Consider the following 25,224-nt stretch of genomic DNA (forward strand, 5'->3'; position numbering starts at 1 on the left):
TTATTGCATTGTTTAGCAACAGTTCTCCAGGACTTGGGCTATTTTTAGACCGTTGACGTCACTTCGTGACGTTTCGTAAACCAAAGATGGCCGCGTCGGAGACAGTCAAAGCGGATACTGAACTCGCCGCCAAAGTTTTGCTGGACACGTGAGTACATAGGCCTATTAGAAAATTAGATGTACTTGTAGCTTGTCAGCTGAAGCCTGTGGCCTTATTCTTGCGAATATGTGATGTGAGAGATCGTATATTTCCGCCTGCGCACTTTCCGGAAAACATCCACTTTCACTTTGAGACTGTTCTGTTTACATTCGACACTATCAACACCACTTTGCAATACTGAAATAATGTTTTCTGTGTTCGAAAGTTACAGCTAATCGTTATTATATCCCCTTAGGTACAGTTTTATAACATTATTGGCACATGTAAACAATATGAATTAATTAATGAACGCTACGAATATGGCAGCCTTTAATCTGATTCAAAAATTCAAATAAATTATATACACGTAGAAAAAACGGATTATAAGAATAAGAATAAGAATATGAATACTTTATTATCTCATAGAGAAATTCAGGCGTGGTACATAACAATAATACAAACAGGACATTGTTTTTACATAAGACATATAGCACTATATAACAGGGCAGGTTATAAACACACCTCCCACATACCTTTCTGGCCATTCCTTGCATTGTGCTTACGCATTCAGTCATGAACACATCCATGTCTCACTTACACATCGCACACATGGACATTCTTATACGCTCAACTTACCCATTCACACATGGACATTCGACCACGCTCCACTTACACATTCTTATACGCTCCACTTGGTTTAAACAAAACTTTATTCAATTTTAATCATGACAAGAACAATGCATGGATGATTACATACTCAAGCATATAATGCTTATTTTAAGCAATCATAGTAATTACAAAACAAAGGTTAGCATGATGGCGGAATAAGTACATTAGCTCCTTTCAGGAAACGAAAAACAAAACAAAAGACAAAACAGATACACAAACACGCTCCACTTACACATTCACACATGGGCATTCTTATATGCTCCACTTACACATTCCCACATGGACATTCGACTACGCCCACTTACACATTCCCACATGGACATTTTTAAAGCACTGCGCTTACAAATTCTCGCACACCTACGCGTATAACGGACTATGGCTAAACATCATTGCAAAAAATCATAGCATACAATATATCACAGAAAGAAAAAAAATACGGACGTACATAAAACCAATACATACATGTACATTACTACTGATTGCACTGGCAGAAGAGGGGCTGAGTCGGGTATGTGGATGTGTTTACATGTTTCCAAGGGTGATGGATTTGGGGATGAAGCTGTTTTGCAGCCTGAGTGTCCTAGCTTTGTGCGTGCGAAGTCTACGGCCAGAGGGAAGGAGTTCATAGAGGTGGGCAAGGACAGGGGACCTATCTAAAGCTATCCGCCTACTCTTTCTCACCACACGCTTTTCATACAGGGACTCCACACTTGCTTGCTGCCTGCCAATCACCTTGCTACTGACATTCACCATTCGCACTAAGACATTCCTGTTCTTCACACTCAGACCTCCATGATACCAGGACACAAAACCAAAAGTGATGACAGACTCGATGAAAGAGCGGTAGAAAGTTTGAAGGATAGAAGGGTTCACATTCAACTTCCTAAGTTTCTGAAGGCAGTAGATGCGTGACTGACATTTTTTGTGTATGAGGGTGGTGTTTGCATTGAAGGACAGCTTATCATCGATAACTGTGCCAAGATACTTATATTCAGTCACACGCTCAACAGTCACACCATCAATCATCAGGTCAGGGACAGGGGCAGGGTTTCTTCTAAAGTCTATCAGAAGGTCTTTGGTCTTTGTCACATTTAGGTCTAACAAGTTGTCTTTACACCAGGCGTTGAAACGTTCTACTTCTGCAAAGTAAGTTGCGTCACTATTGGAGAGATCTTCTAGCGCTGTATCATCTGAATATTTGATAAGAAGGGTGGAGTCAGTGCCACTGCAGTCGTTAGTGTAGAGTGTGAACAACACAGGGGAGACTGTACCCTGTACCCTGTGGAGAGCCTATGGAGGTGGACCTAAGCCTAAGGGAAGAGAGAGCTGTCTGAAAGCGGACTGACTGGGTTCTGTTAACGAGAAAGTTGATAATCCACAAGATAAGCCTTGGAGTCACGCTGTAGCGGAGAAGTTTCTGGGCCATGAGGCAGGGTTGGATAGTGTTGAAGGCAGAAGAGAAGTCTATGAAAAGAATGCGTACAAAAGAGCCAGGTTTTTCTAAGTGTGTGTATGCGTTGTGTAAGAGTGTGAGTGTGGCGTCATCTGCGCATCTGTTCTGCTTGTATGCAAACTCGAAGGGATCCTGATGGGGCCTGACCTGATGGAGCAGTCTAAAGAGGACAATGCGCTCAAAGCACTTCATAACAATACAATAGAGGTGAGAGCTACAGGGCGATAGTCATTCAGGGTTTTGGGCGGCTTGTTGTTCTTGGGGACCGGGCTGATCGTAGAGTTTTTCCAGAGTCTAGGCACAGTGCAATCTTTCAGAAACCAACTAAACAAACGGCTAAAAACAGCGGACAACTGACAGGCACATGATCTCAAAACTCGTCCACCGATGTTATCAGGACCAACTGCTTTCTTTACATTCAACTTGCTAAAAACCTTCTCAACAGTCTTGCCTTGAATTTCAAAGTCCTCCTCATCACCTGCCATATCTACCTATATAGTAATTATGTAAATGAATGATGATGATAATAATAATGATGATGATGATGATGATACAGAGAAAGAGAAAGAGAGAGAGAGAGAGAGAGAGAGAGAGAGAGAGAGAGAGAGAGAGAGAGAGAGAGAGAGAGACTGAGAGAGAGAGATTTAGACAAAAATGGTGGTGTGGTACAATGTGTACGTGTGTGCGCCACGGTGTGTGTGTGTGTGTGTGTGTGTGTGCGCGCGCGCGAGAGAGTGAGTGTGGCCGCTTTACGACGGTGTGCGTGTGTGCACATTTTTGAAAGATTGTCAGTATCTTGTGCAAAGAAACTGTTGTATGGAATGATCCTTATTATCAGTTGATCTTTTGAGGTTCATTATCACCAGTAAACTATTTCGTGTTTTCCGTCGTAATCCGTTTCCTTTTTCACTTTGCAGATTCTGCTTTATTCATTCGGCCATGCTTTGCAGTCACGCGGCGAACAGCGAACAGTTGCGCGGAAAACAACGGCTGCAGCAGACTGTGATCCAAGGGAAACAAATTCCGACTCGGGACACTGTAAACAGTTGCGTCCCTTGCTTCAAGGTGGGGGAGGGGAGAGATCAAATCAAATCAAATTTTATTTTACGAGGGTTCTGGCACAAGCAAAACAAATTAGCTTCTTTTCAACCAGCCCTCGCCCAAAGAGGGACTACTCTAATCGTATACATACATATACACATGTAAATCATTTACAAAAGATAAACATAAAAGTAAAAATTAAAAAAAAAGGCAGAACATGTTTTACAGGACTATGTACACATTACAGGCTTTACACAAATTCTTACGTCATGTTCAGAATTGGGAATTTAAGGAACATGTTCAAACAAAATTAGAATGTGTTATCAAACTGAGTTTTGATATGATGAAACACTGATGCTATATATATTAAATAAATCAAAAACGAAGTCTTCCATCACTGTGACTTTTCGTAATATGACATTAAATGTAATGAGAGGTGTTTTTTGAAAGTATTGAGACTCGGAGAGTAGAGAGAGAGAGAGAGAGAGAGAGAGAGAGAGAGAGAGAGAGAGAGAGAGAGAGAGAGAGAGAGAGAGAGAGAGAGAGAAAGAGAGATAGAGAGATAGAGAGAGAGAGAGAGCGAGACAGAGACAGAGAGAGAGACAGAGACAGATAGAGGGGGGGGGGGTCTTCAGTTGATGCGTAATCTAAGTGTGGCAGCGGCTTGCTGGCTGGCCTGTGTCATGTCGACGACGATCATCAGGTTGTTGAACGGGTTGGCCACATCCACGATGTATGGTATTTCGTGGTATCTGAAAGCGATGACACAATCTGTGGCAAGGCATTTCTTCTACATTTAATAAGAGAACTGGGTTCGTTTTTCCTTATATTTTAATTCCTTTTTTGTATTCGGATTTTGTGTGTGTGTTTATTTGTTTGTTTTTAACCTTTTTATGTAGGCATGTTTGTTTACTTTATGCATATATTATGTTCTAGTTCTTTGATATGATTTTGTTTCTTGCTTTTTATAAGTGGTCTTTTACGATCTGAGAAACAAAGATCTAAATGTATACAACATTTGCATCAAGCATTAGTGAGAGTTACGCGGAACCAGTCTCCTGGCGCCTGAGAGAATAATAAGCATTGAAATGAGCAATCGACGTTCATCCTCGACTCATCACCTCAGTTTGAGGATGAAAGTCGCTTACGTCACTTTGTTTTTCAAATATTGTTATTATTATACAAAAAAACACCACGTTGCCTAATTCTGTATGCTACTTACTGTAAATAGTCCTGGCTAGTGTAGTTCTCGTCAAAGGCCACGCGCACACTGCTGTAGTTTCGAATCAGCATGAGAACTTTGACAAACAGGTCTGTTGTGTTGCCTCGGAAGTCGGCTCCGGCTGCGTGGATCGCAAGTAACTCAAGGGTATATGAACTGAGGCCTGTCAATTTTCGTTCCTGAAAAAGGACACCCAAAGCCGGTTAAAGTTTTCCGCTTCGAATTGGAAACAGTTCATTTGAAACAAAAGGGAACGAACGTTGACCCATGTTATCAACATTAAAAACAAGGACGCTTTTTTTTGTTTGAATTTTTAACTATTGACAAAACGTTCAAATTACCATGTTATCAAAGTAAAAATGGAACAAATATTCACTAATATTCACTAAAAATGTTTATATTTGTGTGTGTGTGTGTGTGTGTGGTCTGTAATCATCGCTCTGTCTCTCTGTCTCTCTCTCTCTCGCTCTCTCTCGCTCTCGCTCTCGCTCTCTCTCGCTCTCTCGCTCTCGCTCTCTCTCGCTCTCTCTCTCTCTCTCTCTCTCTCTCTCTCTCTCTCTCTCTCTCTCTCTCTCTCTCTCTCTCTCTCTCCATTGCCAATTTCATTTCTAGATTCAAAGGTCACATACCAGTTTCCATTGCTTTAGAAGACGAATAACTTTTTTCGCAGTCTCATCTGAATTTTTAACAAAATCCACCTGGAAAAAAAGACGAAGGATTTGAGAACGAAATATTTAAACATTCGAAGTGCGACTGGTTTAACTCTTCAAAAACAGGCTGGGTTTAGAGAGTTGGGGAACACAGGTTGCTTTCGGTGGGGATGAGATTGGGAATGGGGAGAGGGTGGTAAGGTAGACGAAAAAATCATGAAGTGAAATGCGAGTATACAGGGTGGGCCATAAAAAGTGTCCACATTTAATTTGTTACTATTTTTCCTGTAAAGTGATATTTTCTTTTCTGTTTCAGATAGAATTTGAGACAAGCATCTTAGAATTCTTTTAAAGCCTGAATGGATCGCATTCCAGTACAGGAAAGGACCAAAATCGTTGAACTTTACTTTGCTACCAATTCTGTGGTTCTCGCCGAGCGCGCTTTTCGGAGAGAGTTTCCTGGCACACACTGTCCAACAACCCCTCCTTTGCCAATTGTGCACCACACTGTTACTTTTTCGCGGCTCAGTGGTGGCTGGATGTGTTCATGGGGCTGATTAGGTGCCCAAAATCTCATGTTTTGTTTGTTGACATGTCCACTCAAATGAAAATGAGCTTCATCGCTGAAGAAAATGAGGTCGAGAACTCCTGGGTTGTTTTCAATTCTTTCAGAAATGTTTTGACTGAATTCTAACCGTTCTCTTTTGTTTGCATCAGTTTGTTGTTGGAGAATTTGTATTTTGTACGGAAACAATCCAAAGTCTTTGTGTATGATCCTTTGTACAGATGTCCTCGAGATACCGACTTCCTGTGACAGCCGCCTTGTTGATTTTCGTGGGGATTCCTGCAAACGGTCCCTTACTGCTTCAATGTTAGGTGGACTTCTAGCAGAAAATGGTCGACTACTATGTCTTTTATTGTTATCTGCGAGACTACCAGTGTTCCTGAATTTATCCACAAGGCGCTTCACAGTTCTCGCACATGGACAGTGTGTGCCAGGAAACTCTCTCCGAAAAGCGCGCTGGGCGAGAACCACAGAATTGGTAGCAAAGTAAAGTTCAACGATTTTGGTCCTTTCCTGTACTGGAATGCGATCCATTCAGGCTTTAAAAGAATTCTAAGATGCTTGTCTCAAATTCTATCTGAAACAGAAAAGAAAATATCACTTTACAGGAAAAATAGTAACAAATTAAATGTGGACACTTTTTATGGCCCACCCTGTAATGTGTTAAACTTATTATTCTGCTGAAATAAAGTTACTTTTCTATTGGAAACACACAATAACGTACACACACACGAACGCACACACACAGAATAAACCCACTCCGTGTCAAAGACTAACCTGAAGTGGGACCACAGAGGCAGAGAACTGCTGTGAGACGAATTCGATGCTCTTGTACTGTGCGACAGCATCTATTTCCCTTACCACCCTCTCCTTCCTCTTCACGTCTGCACAAATCATAATCTGGTTCAATTATGTCGAAGGTTGTTCAAATGAATATGACAGCATCTACTTGCATTTTTCATTTTAAAAGGTAGAGCTTCCTTGTCCGATCTTTGATTCAGATGATCACAAGAATTACATCCATATAAATATAGATTACACACCTCCGGGTCCTGGATAGCTTGCATATTTTTCCGAGGGTCGATTTTCAGGTATTCCCGAGCCTCTGGCGAGGTGATATCGGAAATCTACCCGCTTAAGATATGCGAGCTATCCAGGACGAGGTGTGTAACCTTAATATATTGCACGAAAACGGGGTTATGAGGGTAAATCTGAAGTGCCGTTCTGGGTCGCAAAAAAATTCTTGCCAGTTTCACAAAACAGGATTGTGGGTACTCTTCAATGCTAGGCATTTCATGATATAGTCTTCCAAAGCGTTCAAATCGATAGTAAATATTGTGCGAAAGAACTAGAGAAATCATTTCAACATGAATTCATCTACGGAATGTTTATGCGGTGTACATTTGTATTATTCGTTTCACACACTATTATAGGGAAAAAAACCTTACGGCTCATTATGTCAAAGCCTGGAAGAATGGTCAATTCGTGGCCGTAGAGAACATAGGACAAATACAAAGTTGTCCTTTCCTTGAGTTTGAGTCCGCTTCGCCAGTGATCGTAGCCTTTGACGACCTCTTGCAGATGGTCGAGCAGCTTCGCCCTGGCTGTGATCAGGTCGTGAACACTAGACAGACCGTCGAGGAACACCACCAACTCTATGTCTGCAATCCCTCTCGCGGCTGTGTCATTGCCCAGGGAGCCTGCCTGTGTAGGAACACAGTTGCGCATAGATATGGATATTTGGTGTGTGTATGTGTGTTGCAAGTGTGTGTGTGTGTGTGTGTGTGTGTGTGTTTATGTGTGTTTGTGTGTGCGTGCTTGCATGCGTGCGTGTGTGTGTGTTTATGTGTGCTTGTGTGTGCGTGCGTGCATGCGTGCGTGTGTGTGATTGAAACAATTTTTGTGTGGTTTCATTATAACTTCTAAGAACAAAATCAGTCACTCCGAGACAACTTAGTTCCTTCATGTTTGCTCAACTGGTCTACTACTGCTGGTTTGTGTCAACTCCGAGGTGATGCGCCAGTGAATTCCACGAATTTGTGCGTTTCATCGGTTGAAATAATTGAGTCACGGTTAAATATGTGTGATTATACAATTACTTGCGTCAGCATCGATTATGCCATGTTCTCTACCGTATTCAGCAAATTATCAAATAAGAGAATAAGGGGGATCAGAAACAACCAACCTTGAAAACCCTTGCAATGCTGTAGGGCTTCAGGGAAAACCCCTGCTCCAAAAATCGCACAAACGAGTCCACTTCTTTGTTGAGGCTGAAAAACAAGGTTACAATTAATTTCACACGGGTTGTCAATAATCAGAGGGTCGTTACATTCTCAAAGACGAAAAACAGCAATGAAATAAGACAGTTTCACAAACACACACACACACACACAAACACACACACACACACACAAACACACACACTCTCTCTCCTTTTCTCCCTATCTCTTTCTCTGCCGCACACACACACACACACAAACACACACACACACACATACACACACACACACACTCTCTCTCTCTCTCTCTTTCTCTCTCTCTCGCTCTCTGTCTACGCCCCTACAACCCAACCACTCACACCAGCGAGAAAAGACAAATCGAGCTTATTCACCTTACAATTTCCTCCTTGGTTGGCAGTACACAGCGTTCGTGAAAATCATCCAGACTTTCATCGTTGTTTATTTTGTCGAACACTTTTGTCGGAATTTCACACATGGTTATGAGTAATACCCCCAGAAGGGTTCAGACTGCCACACTTTTCATTTGAACTGAGTTGCGTATGCACGAAACAGCGTAGCGAGTGTTCCACTGGTAGTAGAATCCACAGTCAACGTATAGGCATACGTATATACCAAAGAGACTCAGATAAAATATAAAATACAAAAGCCATGCATACGCCTGCTGCTATTACTGTATGGTTGTGCCAAGTCTTCCAAATATTTCTACTTCTTCTTCAGCGTCCCGGTGTAACACGAGAAAATTACTCCCACGAGATTTTTACTCCGGAGTAAAAATTTCGTACGAAAATGTTACTCCCTTTACGAAAAAAGTACTCCCCCATTACACAAGAAAATTACTCCCCACGACATGTGAGTTCCGAGTAAACATTTCGTACAAAAATGTTACTCCCCTGACGAATAAATAACGAATAAATTACGTCACCGCCCTAACACGAGCAATTCAGTTTAACCATACTTCCCATGCCAGGTGTACGACATTTTTACTCCCTTGTCCCATGTTAGTCTTGGTGGTGGAAGGGGTGGAGGGAGGGTAGCGCGACATTCGTTTTTGCGAGATCACATATTGGCATTATCCCTTCGCCCGCATCCCATATTCGCGTACGAGATTTTTACTGGAAGTAAATAAAATGGGGAGTAAAAATGTCGTGGAAGGAGTATTTTTTTCGTGTCTTGGGGAGTTCTTTTCTCGTACGAAAGGTGTACTCGGAGTAAGAATTTTGTACGAAATTTGTACTCCGGAGTAAATTTTTCGTGGAGTAAAAATTTTGTTTTACACCGGCGACGGTTGCGTCTCTCTTTGTCCCAGTGAAACATGCTGTTATTGTGAACTTGCAAGTTCGGCGCCGGTCTTCAACAGTTCTTTTCCATATTCAATTTGTTGTAATGGACATTCGCTGACTTCATTACAGTACACCCTGTTTAGTTCTGCCTGTGAGCAGACTGAAAAACGTCCAGAGGGAAACACACACAACTTGACGTGCTTAAAAAGGGGACTTACAGACTACTACTACACGTGCTAAAGTTGGTCTGGTCTTTTCAGAAGGATAAATTATTCACTCGCATGATCGATCAATGAAGAAGAGGTAGTAGAGACATACAAAGCAGGTTTCAGTGTTGACAGACAACCTGTTCCTGTCTTTTCTGTGTGCTCTGGGTAGGGTGAAAACATTCTATGCCGCTAACTGTGACAGCTCACAGTTAAGAATTAGACACAAACTACCCGTTACCTTCCTTGCGAAGTCTACAATTAGTACCAAACGGATCGTTCAATGCTAAACTTTGAATGGACACACTAAAGAATTAGACATAAACTAAGCTTACTTGTTGCCTTCCTCTGTACCTTAAACTAGTTCCAAACAGAGCGTTAAATTCACTGTGTGCAATAGCCAAAAATAGAGCTCCACCTTGGGTGAAGATCATCTATTACATTCCAGTGGTTTTTATTGCCGCGTCTCCGGTAACGCGGAGTTGTAGATCATTTGTCATTTGGTATTCATTTCAATGACAGGCATATTGACGGTGTATGTGTGCGTGTTTCTCCTACTTCTAAAAGCACACAACATATCATGTCTCTCTGTTTGTGTAACTGTGTGTCTGTCCGTACCTCCGCCTGTCTGTCTGTCTGTCTGTCTGTCACTCACTCTTGCTTTCTCTCTCACTCTCTCTCTTTCACGCACATAAACACTTACATATACACACAAGCGCGCGCGCACACACACACACACACACACATACACACACACACACACACGCACGCACGCACGCACGCACGCACGCACGCACGCACGCACACACTAACACACACACACGTACGCACACACTCACAAAAAGAGACAGACGGACAGACACAGAGACAGACTGCACACACACACGGACATACTCACACAAAGAAACAGACAGACAGACAGACAGAAAGACAGACAGACAGACAGGCAGACACACAAACAGACACACACACACACACACACACACACACACACACACACACACACACACACACACACACACACACACACACACACACACACACACACACACACACACACACTACACGACCACCCTCGTCTCGATGCCCCGTCTATGTTAAAACATTTAGTCAAAACTTGACTCAATGTAAAATACAAGAAAGGTAAGTTGTTGTAACATTTGTTATTCAGTGACAACACAATACGTTACCTTCACAGATATTTCGACCCAGAAGTCATTTTAAGTTAAAGGTAAGTCTTTTTCATTTAAAAGACCGCTGGGTCGAAATATCCCTGAATGTAACGTATTGTGTTCTCAGTAGCAAACGTTCCAACAACTTACCTTTCTTGTTTTTTTATTCTGAAATTTGGAACGTTGGCAATCTCTTTGTTTTTATCTGTGGAAGAAGGTTATTGTTTCTGTTTCTCTCCTCTTGCTTCACCCCCCCCCCCCCCATTTTGTTCTTCTTCACAATTGCTGAATCTGGTATGTTTGCCACAAATTCAGAGATCAAGCGGCATCTCGACCAACATAAATCGTTTGGAAAATAAATGAGAAGTCGACGATTCAGGCTACAAATTACTTGAACTCTTCCTCCCAAATGTGTAACTCTGTCTGTCTCTGTCTGTCTGTCTGTCTGTCTGTCTGTCTGTCTGTCTGTTTCTCTCTCTCCCTCTCTCTCTCTCTTCTCTCTCTCTCTCTCTCTCTCTCTGTCTCTCTCTCTCTGTCTCTCTCTCTCAATCTCTCTCTTCTCTGTGTGTGTGTTTGTGTGCGTGTGTGCTCGCGCGCACATGTGTGAGTGTATGTGTGAGCGTGCATGCGTGCGTGCGTGTGTGCGTGCGTGCGTGCGTACGTGCGTGCAAGCGAGCGTTCGTGCGTGCTCGTGTGCTTGTCTTTATATATGTATGTCAGTTTGTGCGTGTACGCGTGTGTGCGCGTGCTAAAATGACCTTTACCATGATGTGCAGGATGAAAATAAAGGCGACCTGAAGCTTCGCTCCTACACCGTGGAGCTGATAACCATCCATGCATCCAGAGGCATGTCTGTGACCACCAACGCCTTGTTCCAGGCAGTCATGCGACTGCTGAAGGACTGCGGGTCCTTGAAGATCGTCTTCAACGACAACTACAACAGCAGCGACCACACCAGGTGGGCATTACATGTACATTACGTTCATGTCAGGTCAATTTTAGGCGCACCCTTACTTCGGCGGCGGTCACGTGATACCTATAACAGAAATCTTTGATCCGAAAAGTGTTCCAGGTAGGCCAGTGAAAGGCCTTTAATGGCATATAAAGTTTGGGGCGGGGATGTAGCTCAGTCGGTAGCACGCTGGATTTGTATCCAGTTGGCCGCTGTCAGCGTGAGTTCGTCCCCACGTTCGGCGAGAGATTTATTTCTCAGAGTCAACTTTGTGTGCAGACTCTCCTCGGTGTCCGAACACCCCCGTGTGTACTCGCAAGCACAAGACCAAGTGCGCACGAAAAAGATCCTGTAATCCATGTCAGAGTTCGGTGGGTTATAGAAACACGAAAATACCCAGCATGCTTCCTCCGAAAACGGCGTATGGCTGCCTAAATGGCGGGGTAAAAAACGGTCATACACGTAAAATTCCACTCGTGCAAAAAACACGAGTGTACGTGGGAGTTTCAGCCCACGAACGCAGAAGAAGAAGAAGAAGAAGCATATACAGTTTGAATGAAACGACGCAGGAATGAATGTTTTTGTTGGGGTACGAAAATGGGTACAATTATTATTTTTGCTCAGTTTATATCTTGAAGACTAAGGCAGGTTGATTAGCGTACTGTCATCAGTACCTGGCGCATCACGTCAAGGGATGGCTGGATTATCCGATAAGGTGGGAAAGCAATGACTGAAAAAGGGAAAAATAGAACAAATTGCAAAAGTATTGTATTCTTTATGAAAAGGTCGAAGAAAGGCAGAAAAGCATTGTAGTTAAAAGGGAGGTTGTAGACATGAGATCCGGCTGTCTAAATGATTGTCTAGATGCTGATCAGCCAAACCTACTTAATGACGAAAACAGTACAATGAAGGTGACTGCGCGTGAGTGAGAAATAAAAAGACCCAAAAATACTGTACTCACGTGTTTAACGAAGACGATACGAACAACAACATTGAGGTAAAGTGTTGTTCGTATCGTCTTCGTTAACCACGTGAGTAGGCTACAGTATTTTTGGGTCTTTCTACTTAAATGATGTTTCGGATTTTTCGTCATAGATCGCTGAGCCCCCCTTACGTGCTGGATCCAGCCAACTCGTACATGAACACCATCTATGGGGTGGATGAAGCGGCTGTGAGCAGGGAGGCCGCTAACACTCTCAGGTGTCTCTGAGCCCCCCCTTACGTGCTGGGTCCAGCCAACCCCTACATGAACACCATCTATGGGGTGGATGAAGCGGCTGTGAGCAGGGAGGCCGCTAACACTCTCAGGTGTCTCTGAGCCCCCCCCCCCCCCCCCCTACGTGCTGGATCCAGCCAACCCCAACATGAACACCATCTATGGGGTGGATGAAGCGGCTGTGAGCAGAGAGGCTGCTGTCACACTCTCAGGTGTCTGTGAACGCGCCTCTTCACTGGAAATATCTCTGGATTTTTCTCCAGATCGATTATATCTCTGTAACCCCATTTGTTGAATGTTCTGCTAAGCGCAACACACTGCTTCGGTGTACGATTACGATAGGCTGAGCCAGCCAGTTGAGGCAAGAACGGAATGTGCAAGACACAATCTTTGTGTCACAACCAACTCACAATGCGCTTTGTATGCTTATAATAAGTACTACTTGTCGCTTGCTGATGTGCTGTCTCTCGCTTTTTGGGTGTAGTCCCGTCGCATTTAAAAAAAAAATTGTTTTATACCAATGGGGGTACAGTGGACCTCCACTTCCACATTATTAGTGTATTCCCGTCACAGTTTGTTTTTTTTAAACATTTTACACTAATGGGGAAGAGGGAGAGGGGTGCAGTGGCCTCCCGCCCCTCCCCTTTGCGCCCTTTAGGATTTGCAAAAATCTGAGAAAATCAGGGGAGAGACGAAAAATTCAGGTAAATTTACAGAAGTTTTAAACAGAAAATCTGAAAAAGCAAGGTCTTAAAAAAAAAAGATAGTGTGTGTCTTAAATCGAAGGTTCTTCTTAAAGGGGGGGGGGGGGGGGGGCACTGTTCTTTACTTTACTTGTAGACAATATTATAGATCATGATAGATCCGCCCAGCCTTTCTCTTGGGATCATGGCGTCCTTCCTTTAATAAGACGTATACACCTTGGCTGATTCCTGTGCAATTTAGTGGGGGAATGTTTTTCGCTGAAATGATTCTGCCCAGCCTATTTTGACACAGCCCAGTTTGACCGGGAGGTCATTCTAGGCTAGCCTATTTTGACCGGGAGGTCATTCTGGGCTAGTCAGTTTTGACCCCCCCTAGTCAATTTTGACCCCCCTTCAAACTTTAAGAATGAGTACATTAAGACCTTTAGAAACAATATTTATGCATATATATGTATACAACTACGTATATCTAAGGTTTGGGGGATGTGTCATTCTGGGCTAGTCAAAATTAGCTAGCCCAGAATGACCCCCCGGTCAAAACTGACTTGGCCAGTCAGTTTTGACCCCCCCTCTTCAAACTTCAAAAATAAGTAGTTTAAGACCTTTTAAAACGAATTGAATGTAAATGTGGACAATATTTGTTGAAAAATGATATTGAAAAAGTTTCGACGCTTCCCTTCAAACTTCAAGAAAAAGTACATTAGGACTTTAGAAAAATAAGTTAAGGGGGGGGGGGGGGGCACTGTTCTTTACTTTACTTGTAGACAATTGTATAGATCATGATAGATCCGCCCAGCCTTTCTCTTGGGATCATGGCGTCCTTCCTTTAATAAGACGTATACACCTTGGCTGATTCCTGTGCAATTTAGTGGGGGAATGTTTTTCGCTGAAATGATTCTGTGGTCGACACTTTTGTCAATCTGCGAAATGAATTGAGCAAAACGTGCATACCATGCCCAGGAAGCAGCCAGACTGTTGATGGGTGGTATGTGTCCAAGCGGAGGGATGCGTTTATCTAATGTACTGACACATTTGGACATAGTCAGTGGTGGTTCAGATGACGTGCCACACAGGGAGGACTGTTTCTTTACGCTGGTTAATGATGGAGTCGTTTAGGCCAAACAAAAATATATATGTTGGTTTAGGGTAACCCGACCGACCCTATTTTTTCCCGCCGCCCCTAAACTTTTTTTTCCTGTATCGCAAAAACTAAACTTTTGGCACATTTTGCGAACCATACCGAGACTAAGGGAAGTAACTTCCTTTAAAATCGACTAAATTTTAAAAATAACAAATACATATTAAATTTTTAAAAAGCCGCCCTACCGACCCTATCTTTTTTGGTCACGTTGCTCCTAAACCAACATTACCCGCTATTACGAGCTAGTCGTGTGACAGAGAGTTTTCTTGCACACGAGACTGTAGATGTTTCACGACGGCTTTAGCCGGAGTGAAACAGCAGCAGTCGAGTGTGCAAGAACACTCTCTGTCACACGACTAGCTCGTAATGGCGATTATGTCTCACAGCTTCAACAGAGGAGAGAACAAACACGTTTTGCGTACTCACGCTTGATAAACCTAAACACAGGAGCAGCCATTGTGGAGAGATCTACTTTTTGACGAAAGTGAACGAACAACTATGAATGACGTCTCGGTATATGTGAATGACGTCACAGTCATCGTCACAGTCTGTATCTTTTGAAGCATTCCATTCTTCATGACGTCTTTCTGTGTCTGCATCCGCGAAATGTTTGTTCTTTCCGGGGTCTTTGTCATCTATGTTCAGAACTCTGTCCTTCTAGTTTCAGACTAACAGGCCTCCTGAGCGAGCCACTTTCCAAGGGAAGCTAAACTCGCGTATGGAAACAGTACTGTAGTCTGGGATGCCGTTTTCAGTATTCTCAGCGTTGAAGAATTTGTAAAGAGAAGACACGACAACAGCAGGAGAAATAAAAGTCGTGTGTGCATTTTGGGGCTTTTGGAGGGACGATTTCGAGTTTGAATCCGTTCTTGCACATGCTCCAAAGCGTGTAACATACAATCTTGCACACGTTTGCTTTAGTAGTGGCAAAGAAGGAAAGCGTGTGACATATATTTATGTCACACGCATTCCTTCTTTGCCACTACTAAAGCAAACGTGTGCAAGATTGTATGTTACACGCTTTGATGCCGAAATCAATTATTTTGATTATGCATTTATTTCTGAAAAATGTTACCTTCACATACATTTAGTCACTACCTTAAACACTAATGCTTTTGGTATTCAATTCAAGTGATCACGAACGTAAACAAATGGGTATCAAAGTGTTGTTACATTTTGTTGTGTATTCTGAATAGTGTGCCAACAGGCCTTGGTCAGTCAACCACGTTTTATCTGTGTACTTCGTGTTTGACGGAAAAAGAATAACACCAACCCCGTTCTCCTGTATATATATATATGAAAGCCACATTTTCTTCTTCATTCAATTTCTGTTTTCAAAAGCTTCGTCAACTTTCCACTTACACTTACACTTGGTCCCTTTACCAAGCTTCAATTAAGAACCCTGAATACGAAAGGTCAAAACAAAACAATAGGTACTACTTTCACTATCGTCGTCTGCAACGAAAACCGAAAATTGCGAAACGACGGCAAACAAAAGATCGAACCTTACACCTGTGACTAGGAAAAGTTGCATAGACAGTTCCGTGCGGATCTTACCACGTATCAACGTACATCCGATGCTCAGAACCTACCGATGGGTGACGCTTTGGCGATTGAGGCATCGTCTTCAGCTCTAACACGCACGCAGACAGTCAGGCAGGTCTAATCTGCACCAGCGGTGATGGAAGGTTTGGATTTAGAAACACTCGAATGTTACTTCGACAAGATAAACGAACCAAAAGACGAAAGTGTGCCCCAAATTCGGAAAATATTCTTTCAAAACTGCACTGTAAACAACATCAACATCACTGTGAGAAAATGAACAATCCAAACACAACCAGTTCCCCTGTGGAACATTTCGGGTGGACTTTCCCACGACCTGACCTACAAAAATTCTCCGTGTTCGTTCGCGCTTTGCATTCAATCTGTGTTAGTGCGCGCGTGTGTTTGTGTGTTTATCTTTCGTTGGTTTGTGCTGTTTGGTTCAAAAAAAGTTAATTTTTTTCATTGAAAGATTCAGAAACGTTGGTTGATACTTTGTTAAATGCATTCAACCAGAAAAAGACACGAAACGCATTGGATCTATCTTCTGCGCGCATGCGTGTGTAGGGTATGTGTGAAAAGGCAATTGTGTTTTCAGGCTTGCTTTGTGCCTGTTATTTCGTCCCCAAAAACTCATTTCTGTCTTTCTATGCCTATGCTGTGAGACATAATCGCTATTACGAGTTAGTCGTGTGACAGAGAGTTTTCTTGCACACTCGACTGCTGCTGTCTCACTTCGGCTACGCCGTCGTGAGACATCTACAGTCTCGTGTGCAAGAAAACTCTCTGTCACACGACTAACTCGTAATAGCGGGTATTGTTTGGCCTTATTGTCCAGATGAACAAACTGCAAACATATTTCCTTGGTCTTGAGTTTCACAGGGCTGATTAAAACAAACTCGTACGTATATCTAGATAGTAATATAATCATGCGTTCACAAAATTAATATTATTAGCAGAACCGCAACACTAAGACCTCTGGTCAGTGAAGAATGCAATTTTGCGTCGGCACATTCTTACAATCACGGACGCTTTGAGACACAAGAAAATCGTAATGAAAAAAACCCACACTGATAAAAACACAAATACACAAAGAAAACATCGACAACATCAACAACAACGACAACAACAATTGCAAAAACAATATTTGCGGTTCAATACTTGTTGACTGCAACGTTTTACATTGCTGATCTGTATGCCGCGGAGTAGCAATGTTTGGGGTCACATTGTTCAGGGCTTTATAAACCCAGTGTGTTGAATTTCCATGAACATAGTGGATCCTTTGACTGAGATCAGATTCTAAAGACCTTAAGTTTGTCTCTTCTAGTAATCACAGCAGAATTGTTGATGTTGTTAAAATTTGAATTTTGTGTAAATGTATAATATCAGCACGCTTGCTTCTTCAGTAGATAGAGAAAGAAGGAATACATCTGTATTGTGTTACACAGATTGATTTTGTTGTCTGTTGTGTGATATAGTTTAATTGTTTATTCGCTTCTGTTTTCTTCCACTCTCCCGTCTCTCTCTCTCTCTCTCTCTCTCTCTCTCTCTCTCTCTCTCTCTCTCTCTCTCTCTCTCTCTTTTTCTCTCTCTCGTGTGTGTGTGTGTGTGTTAAATAGTTCTCTGTACCAATCTGATCTTAGTTTTCTTTAGATATTGTTACAAGGGAAGCAACTGCGTTCTACTTGGCTCCTTCACACACGAAAGAAGTTGCTGTTCCTGTTTAAACACCGAATGTGCTCGCCATTCCACGTACACCTGAGTGTGGAGATCAACAATACTACACATTGTTTTCTTGTTGTTGTTGATGTTGTTTGATTTTGTTTTAAAGAGAAAACGACATAGGGTGCGAGGGTATATCGAAGTGCGGGCAGGTAATACGTACTGTACAACTGATCAGAGGACGTCGTGCACTGACAAACACGCACGCTCATACACGGGCCTACGCACACACACGCGCACAAACGCAATCCCTCACACACAAACTCAAGCACACACACACACACACACACACACACACACACACACACACACACACACACACACACACACACACAATCTGTGTATCAAAACTTTAATGATTTTCTTTAACTCATGAAACATTGCAACAGTTAATGAAAAATACTGAAATATCGAAGTACTGCATCCAAGGAAAGCCTTCTTTCAAAGTCGATGTAAGTCTGTAATGTGGAATTGGTGGTCATTGACAGAAATGAACCTATAAACACAAAATGCCGATACAAGCAAACCCTTATTCAAATGACTGACTTTTAACGAATAAACAAGTAGTAAACAATAATGCCAACTGTAAATTTAAAACGATTTAAAGCCACCACCCGCTATCTCTGCGAATCCGAATCATGAATCTCAACACTTTTTCTTCTTAAAATGTATTTATGATATTCTGGAAGACTTAATACCCCCACTCGCAATGCAAGCGATCCACTTATAGTTCTTAAAAAAAGAAAAAAAGAAAATGGGAGGTTAAATAATATACACAAGCGACAGAAATAGTTCTTAAAATGTCCATCATCGAAATATTTACAATGCAATTAATATGCAGTGTAAAATAAAACACTTGCATTTGCTAATTGAACACAACGGTGGCACGTGTGCTGGAGAAACGTATTCCCGTTTGGCCTTTCGCGTGGTTTAATTGTTCTTTATCATTTTCTCCCCTCCTTCCATCAGGTTCCTTCCTTCAATCGATGGTGTTCACGTTTATTGATTAATGATGACGACGACGACGATGACGATGATGTTGGTGGTGGTGGTGGTGGTGGTGGTATGATGCATACGGTCCAAAACAGCAGAGCTATGCCCACAATAGTGAAAAACATACTGCTACAACACTTGACAATCTCCTTTCACAACACGATGGGGTACATCGCAGCCAGGTCCGTGCAAGGAATCTTGGAGAAGTTGTCAATGCCCTGCGCTATCCTGTGATTGTGCCAGGGCGACATGCACGTGCGGAACCCGAACTGGGCCTCCATGAGTTCATGCGCACGGTGCGGCACGGGGACCAGGTAGCCCTCGAAAGGGGCCGTGGACAGGGGGTAGACATCGTCCGTGGGATACATGATGGTGGTGCTCATGTAGCTGGTCAAGGCGTACGTGTTCTCCCCGTCGTTCTTCACCAGAAACACGTCCAGGAAAGGGTAGCGCATCACCACGTTCTCCTGAGGCTCGTACTCCACCCGATACTTCTGAGCCTCCTCCTCGGTGGTCAGAACTTTGGGGTGGAGTGTCTTGGGGCGCGGCTCCACGGGGACGATCTGGGCGTCATCCGCGAAGAACTTCCAGTGCATGTTGTTCTTCACGTGCAGGGTGTAGCCGGGCACGCAGGACAGCACGCGCTGAAGCTTATCCACCTCTTTGACGTCCACCGCCACATCCATATCATTGTCCCAGGGAATCAGACCCCTGTGGCGGAGCACGCCCAGGAGACTGCCTTCAGTGAAGAAGTAAGAGATGTTGTGCTGGTCGCAGGCGTGGTAGAACGCTCGCCAGGTGTCCAGGAGACGCCATTTGTCCTCCAGCGTCATCTGGGGCAGGTAGGGGGCGAACTTGAGTCGGCGTTCCTCGGAGCTGTTGACCCACTTGTGTGCACGTGCGTACAGCTCAATGTCTGCATGGCGTCTGTGAGGCCCCTCTGGTGGTGATCCGCTTGCTTTGCTGTCAGGTTCTGCAAATATACAGGTGTTGGGGAGAATGCGAATTAGTGGGTGTTTGAACAAACTGGTTTAGGTTGAGGTAGTCGTCGCTGAATTTGTCAGTCACAACCACTCTCTGTTTGACTGTTTAGTTAAAACTTGACTAAATGTAAAAAGCATCTGGGAATATTATACCCATGAACTCTCATGTAAAGTTCCGTGAAGATTAGTCAAGTACTTTTATCGGAATGCACACACACACACACACGCACATACACCACGCCCTCGTCTCGATTTCCAGTCAACGTTAAAACATAACCTGACTAAATGTAATAAAAGTAGAGATGACAGAAAGATAAAGAAGACAATCAGTACGGAAGAGAACATGTGTTACTTTTAACATTCTTTCCCACATTTAGGGCAAAATAAGTGCGCATAAAGTGTTCATGGAAAGATAGTCCAGCCAAATTCCTCTTAAAAAAGGCCTCAACCTTAAACTAATTAAATCAAAACATAAAATACATTTCCGGGGTCAACAGCTCGGATTTTCTGCACAAATGGAGTCTTTTTTCAAGCACTATACACTAAGACGCTCGTACAATAATCGGTTTACCCACGAAGAATAAAAAGGCAGCAGACTTTATTAAAGTGAATACGTACTGGCCCAGTGATTATGCTTGATATGAAACCAAGAGGTAAATTGCAGGGGTGATACCTGGGATCATGCAGATACGGAATGCAGACGACGTGACGGGCGCCTGGTCAGTTTGAACGGTCCTGAAGAATGGAGCGATCTGGAACGCCTGATCAGCCATTACCATTTCAATCAAGACTTAGTATTCATTGGACTAAGGTCTACGCCCGACACTCTACCTCCAATGTACAACATTTCCTGATTTTCCTCTTATAGGATCTCCCCTGGGTATTCAAACTACGATACCTGCATGTAATCTCCGATTTCATACGGGATTGTTTTTCTTGTTGTGAGATACGATAACCACATTGTCAACAACTCTTTTAGCCTTGACAAAATGTTCGTATCTTGGAAAGGATTGTTGTTCACATACGGGACCTGTTTCTGTACTTCCCGTCAGAAAAAAACTCGGCAGATGCGTTTTAAAGTGCATTATAATTTGTTATGGGACCACTTATTAAAATATTGTTTATATGACTGGAAAGGCCATTTATTCCCTTACCATATTCAACAAACATTGATTTTACATAAGGTAGTGTCTGTGCCGTGGAACCTACTTCTTCTTCTTCTTCTTCTGCGTTCGTGGGCTGAAACTCCCACGTACTCTCGTGTTTTTGCACGAGTGGATTTGTACTTGTATGACCGTTTTTACCCAGCCATTTAGGCAGCCATACGCCGCTTTCGGAGGAAGTTTGCTGGGTATTTTCGTGTTTCAAAACCCACCAAACTCTGACATGGATTACAGGATCTTTTCCGTGCGCACTTGGTCTTGTGCTTGCGTGTGCACACGAAGGGGGATAAGCCACTAGCAGGTCTGACCTGGGAGATCGGAAAAATCTCCACACTGAACCCACCAGGCGGCCGCGATTCGAACTCACGACCTTCCGATTAAGAGGCCGACGTCTTACCACCGCGCCACAGCGCCCGTCTGGGGGAACCTACAACACAAACATCCCCCACAATTATTCACCTATCTTCTCTAACAATGACGTTATGGCATGCAGAAGACCTGTGTAGGTGGCATTTTTCTGAGAAGCTTTTTAAGGCGATTTTTAAAGCCGAATGTCTCAAGTGACTTTAGATTACGTGTGTATTTTACGCCATTAATGTTGTTCGCACAAAGCTCCGACAGTTTGAAGGCAATGAGTTAAGATGTTACTGAAATGTACCGTTTTTGTGTGTGTCTCATTACCTGCTCCAAAACCCACCCTTTACGTCTTCTGAGAAGAATGACAACAACACCGTTCAGCATGCCATTAAAGCCACCCTCTACCTCCCGAAAACTATCTGTTTCTGATCACTGAGCTCCCCGAGCTTGTACATACAATACACAAATACTTCCATTTGAACGCTTTCCACGCGGGAACATCCTGGATGCTTTCCGTTGACAGTGAGACATTTTCAAGGAATGTATTGCGTGCAGTTAGAACTGGAGGTACAACCGTAAAAATCGCACTCCTCGTTTTGGCGCTTGACCTAACTTTTAAAATCTAAATAATAAATTGACAGCATGTGAGACAAACATTTTTAAATCACGATAAAATTCGTTTATCACCAAGACAAGATCAGTACAATTTGGAGTTTTGAAAGAGTGAAAAAAGGGAGCCCGGATGCAGATCATGAGATTTTCAAACATTTTATATTGTTTGTTGTTGTGCCTGTGTAGAATGAGTATTGCGTTTAAAAACGTACTGCAGCGACAGGGCTAACATCACTTTTCATGAGATGCATCTTGCCTAAGCAGACGAATTGTTAGCATATCGGTAGTTTCTTTGAAGTCAACCGCCGCCGCTCGGTTTGTGTCACTCGCAGTCGGTTGTTGTATTTTAGATTCAGAGGTACATAATAACGTGCTATTGCAGATGTCGAGTTACTTTGAAACCGCAAACGACTCAATAGGTCACATATGATTAAAGTGGGTCACACGGGGCCCCGATGGTTCGGGGGTTGAATAAACCATTCGAACTGCTATGTGGTTTACGCGTGCTAAATAGACATTTAACTTAAGTGAGTTGCAAGTGGCATTCGATGTTGTTGAACGCTATTGCGAATGTGTTCCTGTAGGTAAGAGCAGTTGTCATCGTTATGTAAACCCCCTGTGAGGCGGAGTGGGCCTTTACGTAATCATTAGACAAGTTAGGTGAACAAAACTGTTTTGGTTACACATATGGTTGTTCTTTCCAATCAGATACAAGACTTGTTCTGTTTTAGCGGTTCACATTTCTTTGTCGGTTTTAACGCGGGAACTTCGCCTAATAATGAGTTTGATTTTGAGTGGTGTGTGTTGTAGGTTCCACTGTATATACATTACCTCATGTCAACTCAATCTGTTTGCCAAAATGGTACGGAATGAATGGCCTTTCCAGTCATGTAACTGCTTTAAAGCCTCACAACGCCTCACGTGAGATTTACAGAACGATGGAATCTTTCCCGAAATAAGCAACTCTAACCTTATGGAACACACTTGCTCCAGCATTTAACAGCATTAAATGACACAGTTCGTTTGAATGGCTATTTAGCAAGTATCACACACCGGTTCTCGTGGTTTATTCACCCCCGAGCCATCGTGGACCCGTGTGACCCCCTTTACTTTTTATCACAATTAAGTCGTCAGTTTGTGGTTTCAATGCGACTCGCTGTATTTGCAATAGCACGTTATTGTGTACCTCTGAATCTAAAATGAAACAACAGACTGCGATTCACACGAACTTAGCGGCGGTTGACTTCAAAGAAGGCAGCAATATGCAGAACATTCGTCTGCTTGGGCAAAGTCGACGAACGTACCTTGTAAGACCTACTTTCGGGTTCCCTTTTTTATATTTAGTCAAGTTTTGACTAAATATTTTAACATCGAGGGGGAATCGAAGCGAGGGTCGGGGTGTATGTGTGTGTGTATGTGTGTGTGTGTGTGTGTGTGTGCGTGCGTGCGTGTAGAGCGATTCAGACCAAACTACTGGACCGATCTTTATGAAATTTGACATGAGAGTTCCTGAGATTGATATCCCCATACGTTTTTTTCATTTTTTTGATAAATGTCTTTGATGACGTCATATCCGGCTTTTCGTGAAAGTTGAGGCGGCACTGTCACGCCCTCATTTTTCAACCAAATTGGTTGAAATTTTGGTCAAGTAATCTTCGACGAAGCCCGGACTTCGGTATTGCATTTCAGCTTGGTGGCTTAAAAATTAATTAATGACTTTGGTCATTAAAAATCTGAAAATTGTAAAAAAAATATTTCTTTTATAAAACGATCCAAACTTACGTTTATCTTATTCTCCATCATTTGCTGATTCCAAAAACATATAAATATGTTATATTCGGATTAAAAACAAGCTCTGAAAATTAAATATATAAAAATTATTATCAAAATTAAATTGTCGAAATCAATTTAAAAACACTTTCATCTTATTCCTTGTCGGTTCCTGATACCAAAAACATATAGATATGATATGTTTGGATTAAAAACACGCTCAGAAAGTTAAAACGAAGAGAGGTACAGAAAAGCGTGCTATCCTTCTTAGCGCAACTACTACCCCGCTCTTCTTGTCAATTTCACTGCCTTTGCCATGAGCGGTGGACTGACGATGCTACGAGTATACGGTCTTGCTGAAAAATGGCATTGCGTTCAGATTCTGTGAGTTCGACAGCTACTTGACTAAATATTGTATTTTCGCCTTACGCGACTTGTTTTATATTTAGTCAAGTTTTGACTAAATATTTTAACATCGAGGGGGAATCGAAACGAGGGTCGTGGTGTATGTGCGTCTGTGCGTGCGTGTGTGCGTGCGTGTGTGTGTGTGTGTGTGTGTAGAGCGATTCAGACTAAACTACTGGACCGATCTTTATGAAATTTGACATGAGAGTTCCTGGGTATGAAATCCCCGAACGTTTTTTCATTTTTTTGATAAATGTCTTTGATGACGTCATATCCGGCTTTTCGTGAAAGTTGAGGCGGCACTGTCACGCCCTCATTTTTCAACCAAATTGGTTGAAATTTTGGTCAAGTAATCTTCGACGAAGCCCGGACTTCGGTATTGCATTTCAGCGTGGTGGCTTAAAAATTAATTAATGACTTTGGTCATTAAAAATCGGAAAATTGTAAAAAAAAATAAAAATTTATAAAACGATCCAAATTTACGTTTATCTTATTCTCCATCATTTGCTGATTCCAAAAACATATAAATATGTTATATTCGGATTAAAAACAAGCTCTGAAAATTAAATATATAAAAATTATTATCAAAATTAAATTGTCCAAATCAATTTAAAAACACTTTCATCTTATTCCTTGTCGGTTCCTGATTCCAAAAACATATAGATATGATATGTTTGGATTAAAAACACGCTCAGAAAGTTAAAACAAAGAGAGGTACAGAAAAGCGTGCTATCCTTCTTAGCGCAACTACTACCCCGCTCTTCTTGTCAATTTCACTGCCTTTGCCATGAGCGGTGGCCTGACGATGCTACGAGTAAAATGGCATTGCGTTCAGTTTCATTCTGTGAGTTCGACAGCTACTTGACTAAATATTGTATTTTCGCCTTACACGACTTGTTTTAAACTTTCAAAACTTCGAATTGTGCTGATCTTGTCTTGATGTAAAAAGAATTCTTTTAAGATTTAAGAATGTCTGTCTCACATACTTTCAATGTATCATTTGAATTATAAAAGTTAGTTCTAGCGC

General features: G+C 42.4%; 2 protein-coding genes across 2 annotated transcripts; both read right to left on the reverse strand.

Annotated features, from left to right (window-relative positions):
* Window positions 1-3,909: 3,909 nt before the first annotated feature.
* LOC138962552 (2'-5'-oligoadenylate synthase 1A-like) lies at window positions 3,910-9,212 on the reverse strand. Its single transcript, XM_070334439.1, has 7 exons — window positions 8,351-9,212; window positions 7,925-8,009; window positions 7,188-7,443; window positions 6,517-6,623; window positions 5,154-5,222; window positions 4,525-4,703; window positions 3,910-4,054 (listed from the first exon to the last, which is right to left on the reverse strand). Exons 1-7 carry the CDS (start codon window positions 8,452-8,454, stop codon window positions 3,934-3,936), a joined length of 921 nt encoding a protein of 306 aa, XP_070190540.1. The 5' UTR covers window positions 8,455-9,212; the 3' UTR covers window positions 3,910-3,933.
* A 9,038-nt stretch (window positions 9,213-18,250) lies between these two features.
* On the reverse strand, window positions 18,251-20,243 carry LOC138962627 (ribitol 5-phosphate transferase FKRP-like). The gene has a single exon (XM_070334554.1). It carries the CDS (start codon window positions 19,738-19,740, stop codon window positions 19,060-19,062), a length of 681 nt encoding a protein of 226 aa, XP_070190655.1. The 5' UTR covers window positions 19,741-20,243; the 3' UTR covers window positions 18,251-19,059.
* Between the last annotated feature and the right edge of the window lie 4,981 nt (window positions 20,244-25,224).

This window comes from Littorina saxatilis, linkage group LG1 (assembly GCF_037325665.1).
Source record: "Littorina saxatilis isolate snail1 linkage group LG1, US_GU_Lsax_2.0, whole genome shotgun sequence".
NCBI classification, from domain to species: Eukaryota; Metazoa; Mollusca; class Gastropoda; order Littorinimorpha; family Littorinidae; genus Littorina; species Littorina saxatilis.

Excerpts from the sequence above, each read along its gene's own strand:
- LOC138962627 (XM_070334554.1), bottom strand. The coding sequence starts at position 19,740 with ATGACGCTGGAGGACAAATGGCGTCTCCTGGACACCTGGCGAGCGTTC.
- LOC138962552 (XM_070334439.1), bottom strand. The coding sequence starts at position 8,454 with ATGTGTGAAATTCCGACAAAAGTGTTCGACAAAATAAACAACGATGAA. Across the intron at positions 8,010-8,350 it reads ACCAAGGAGGAAATTGTAAG|CCTCAACAAAGAAGTGGACT; the intron begins GTGAATAAGCTC and ends CTTGTTTTTCAG. Across the intron at positions 6,624-7,187 it reads AGGCTTTGACATAATGAGCC|ACGTGAAGAGGAAGGAGAGG; the intron begins GTAAGGTTTTTT and ends TGATTTGTGCAG.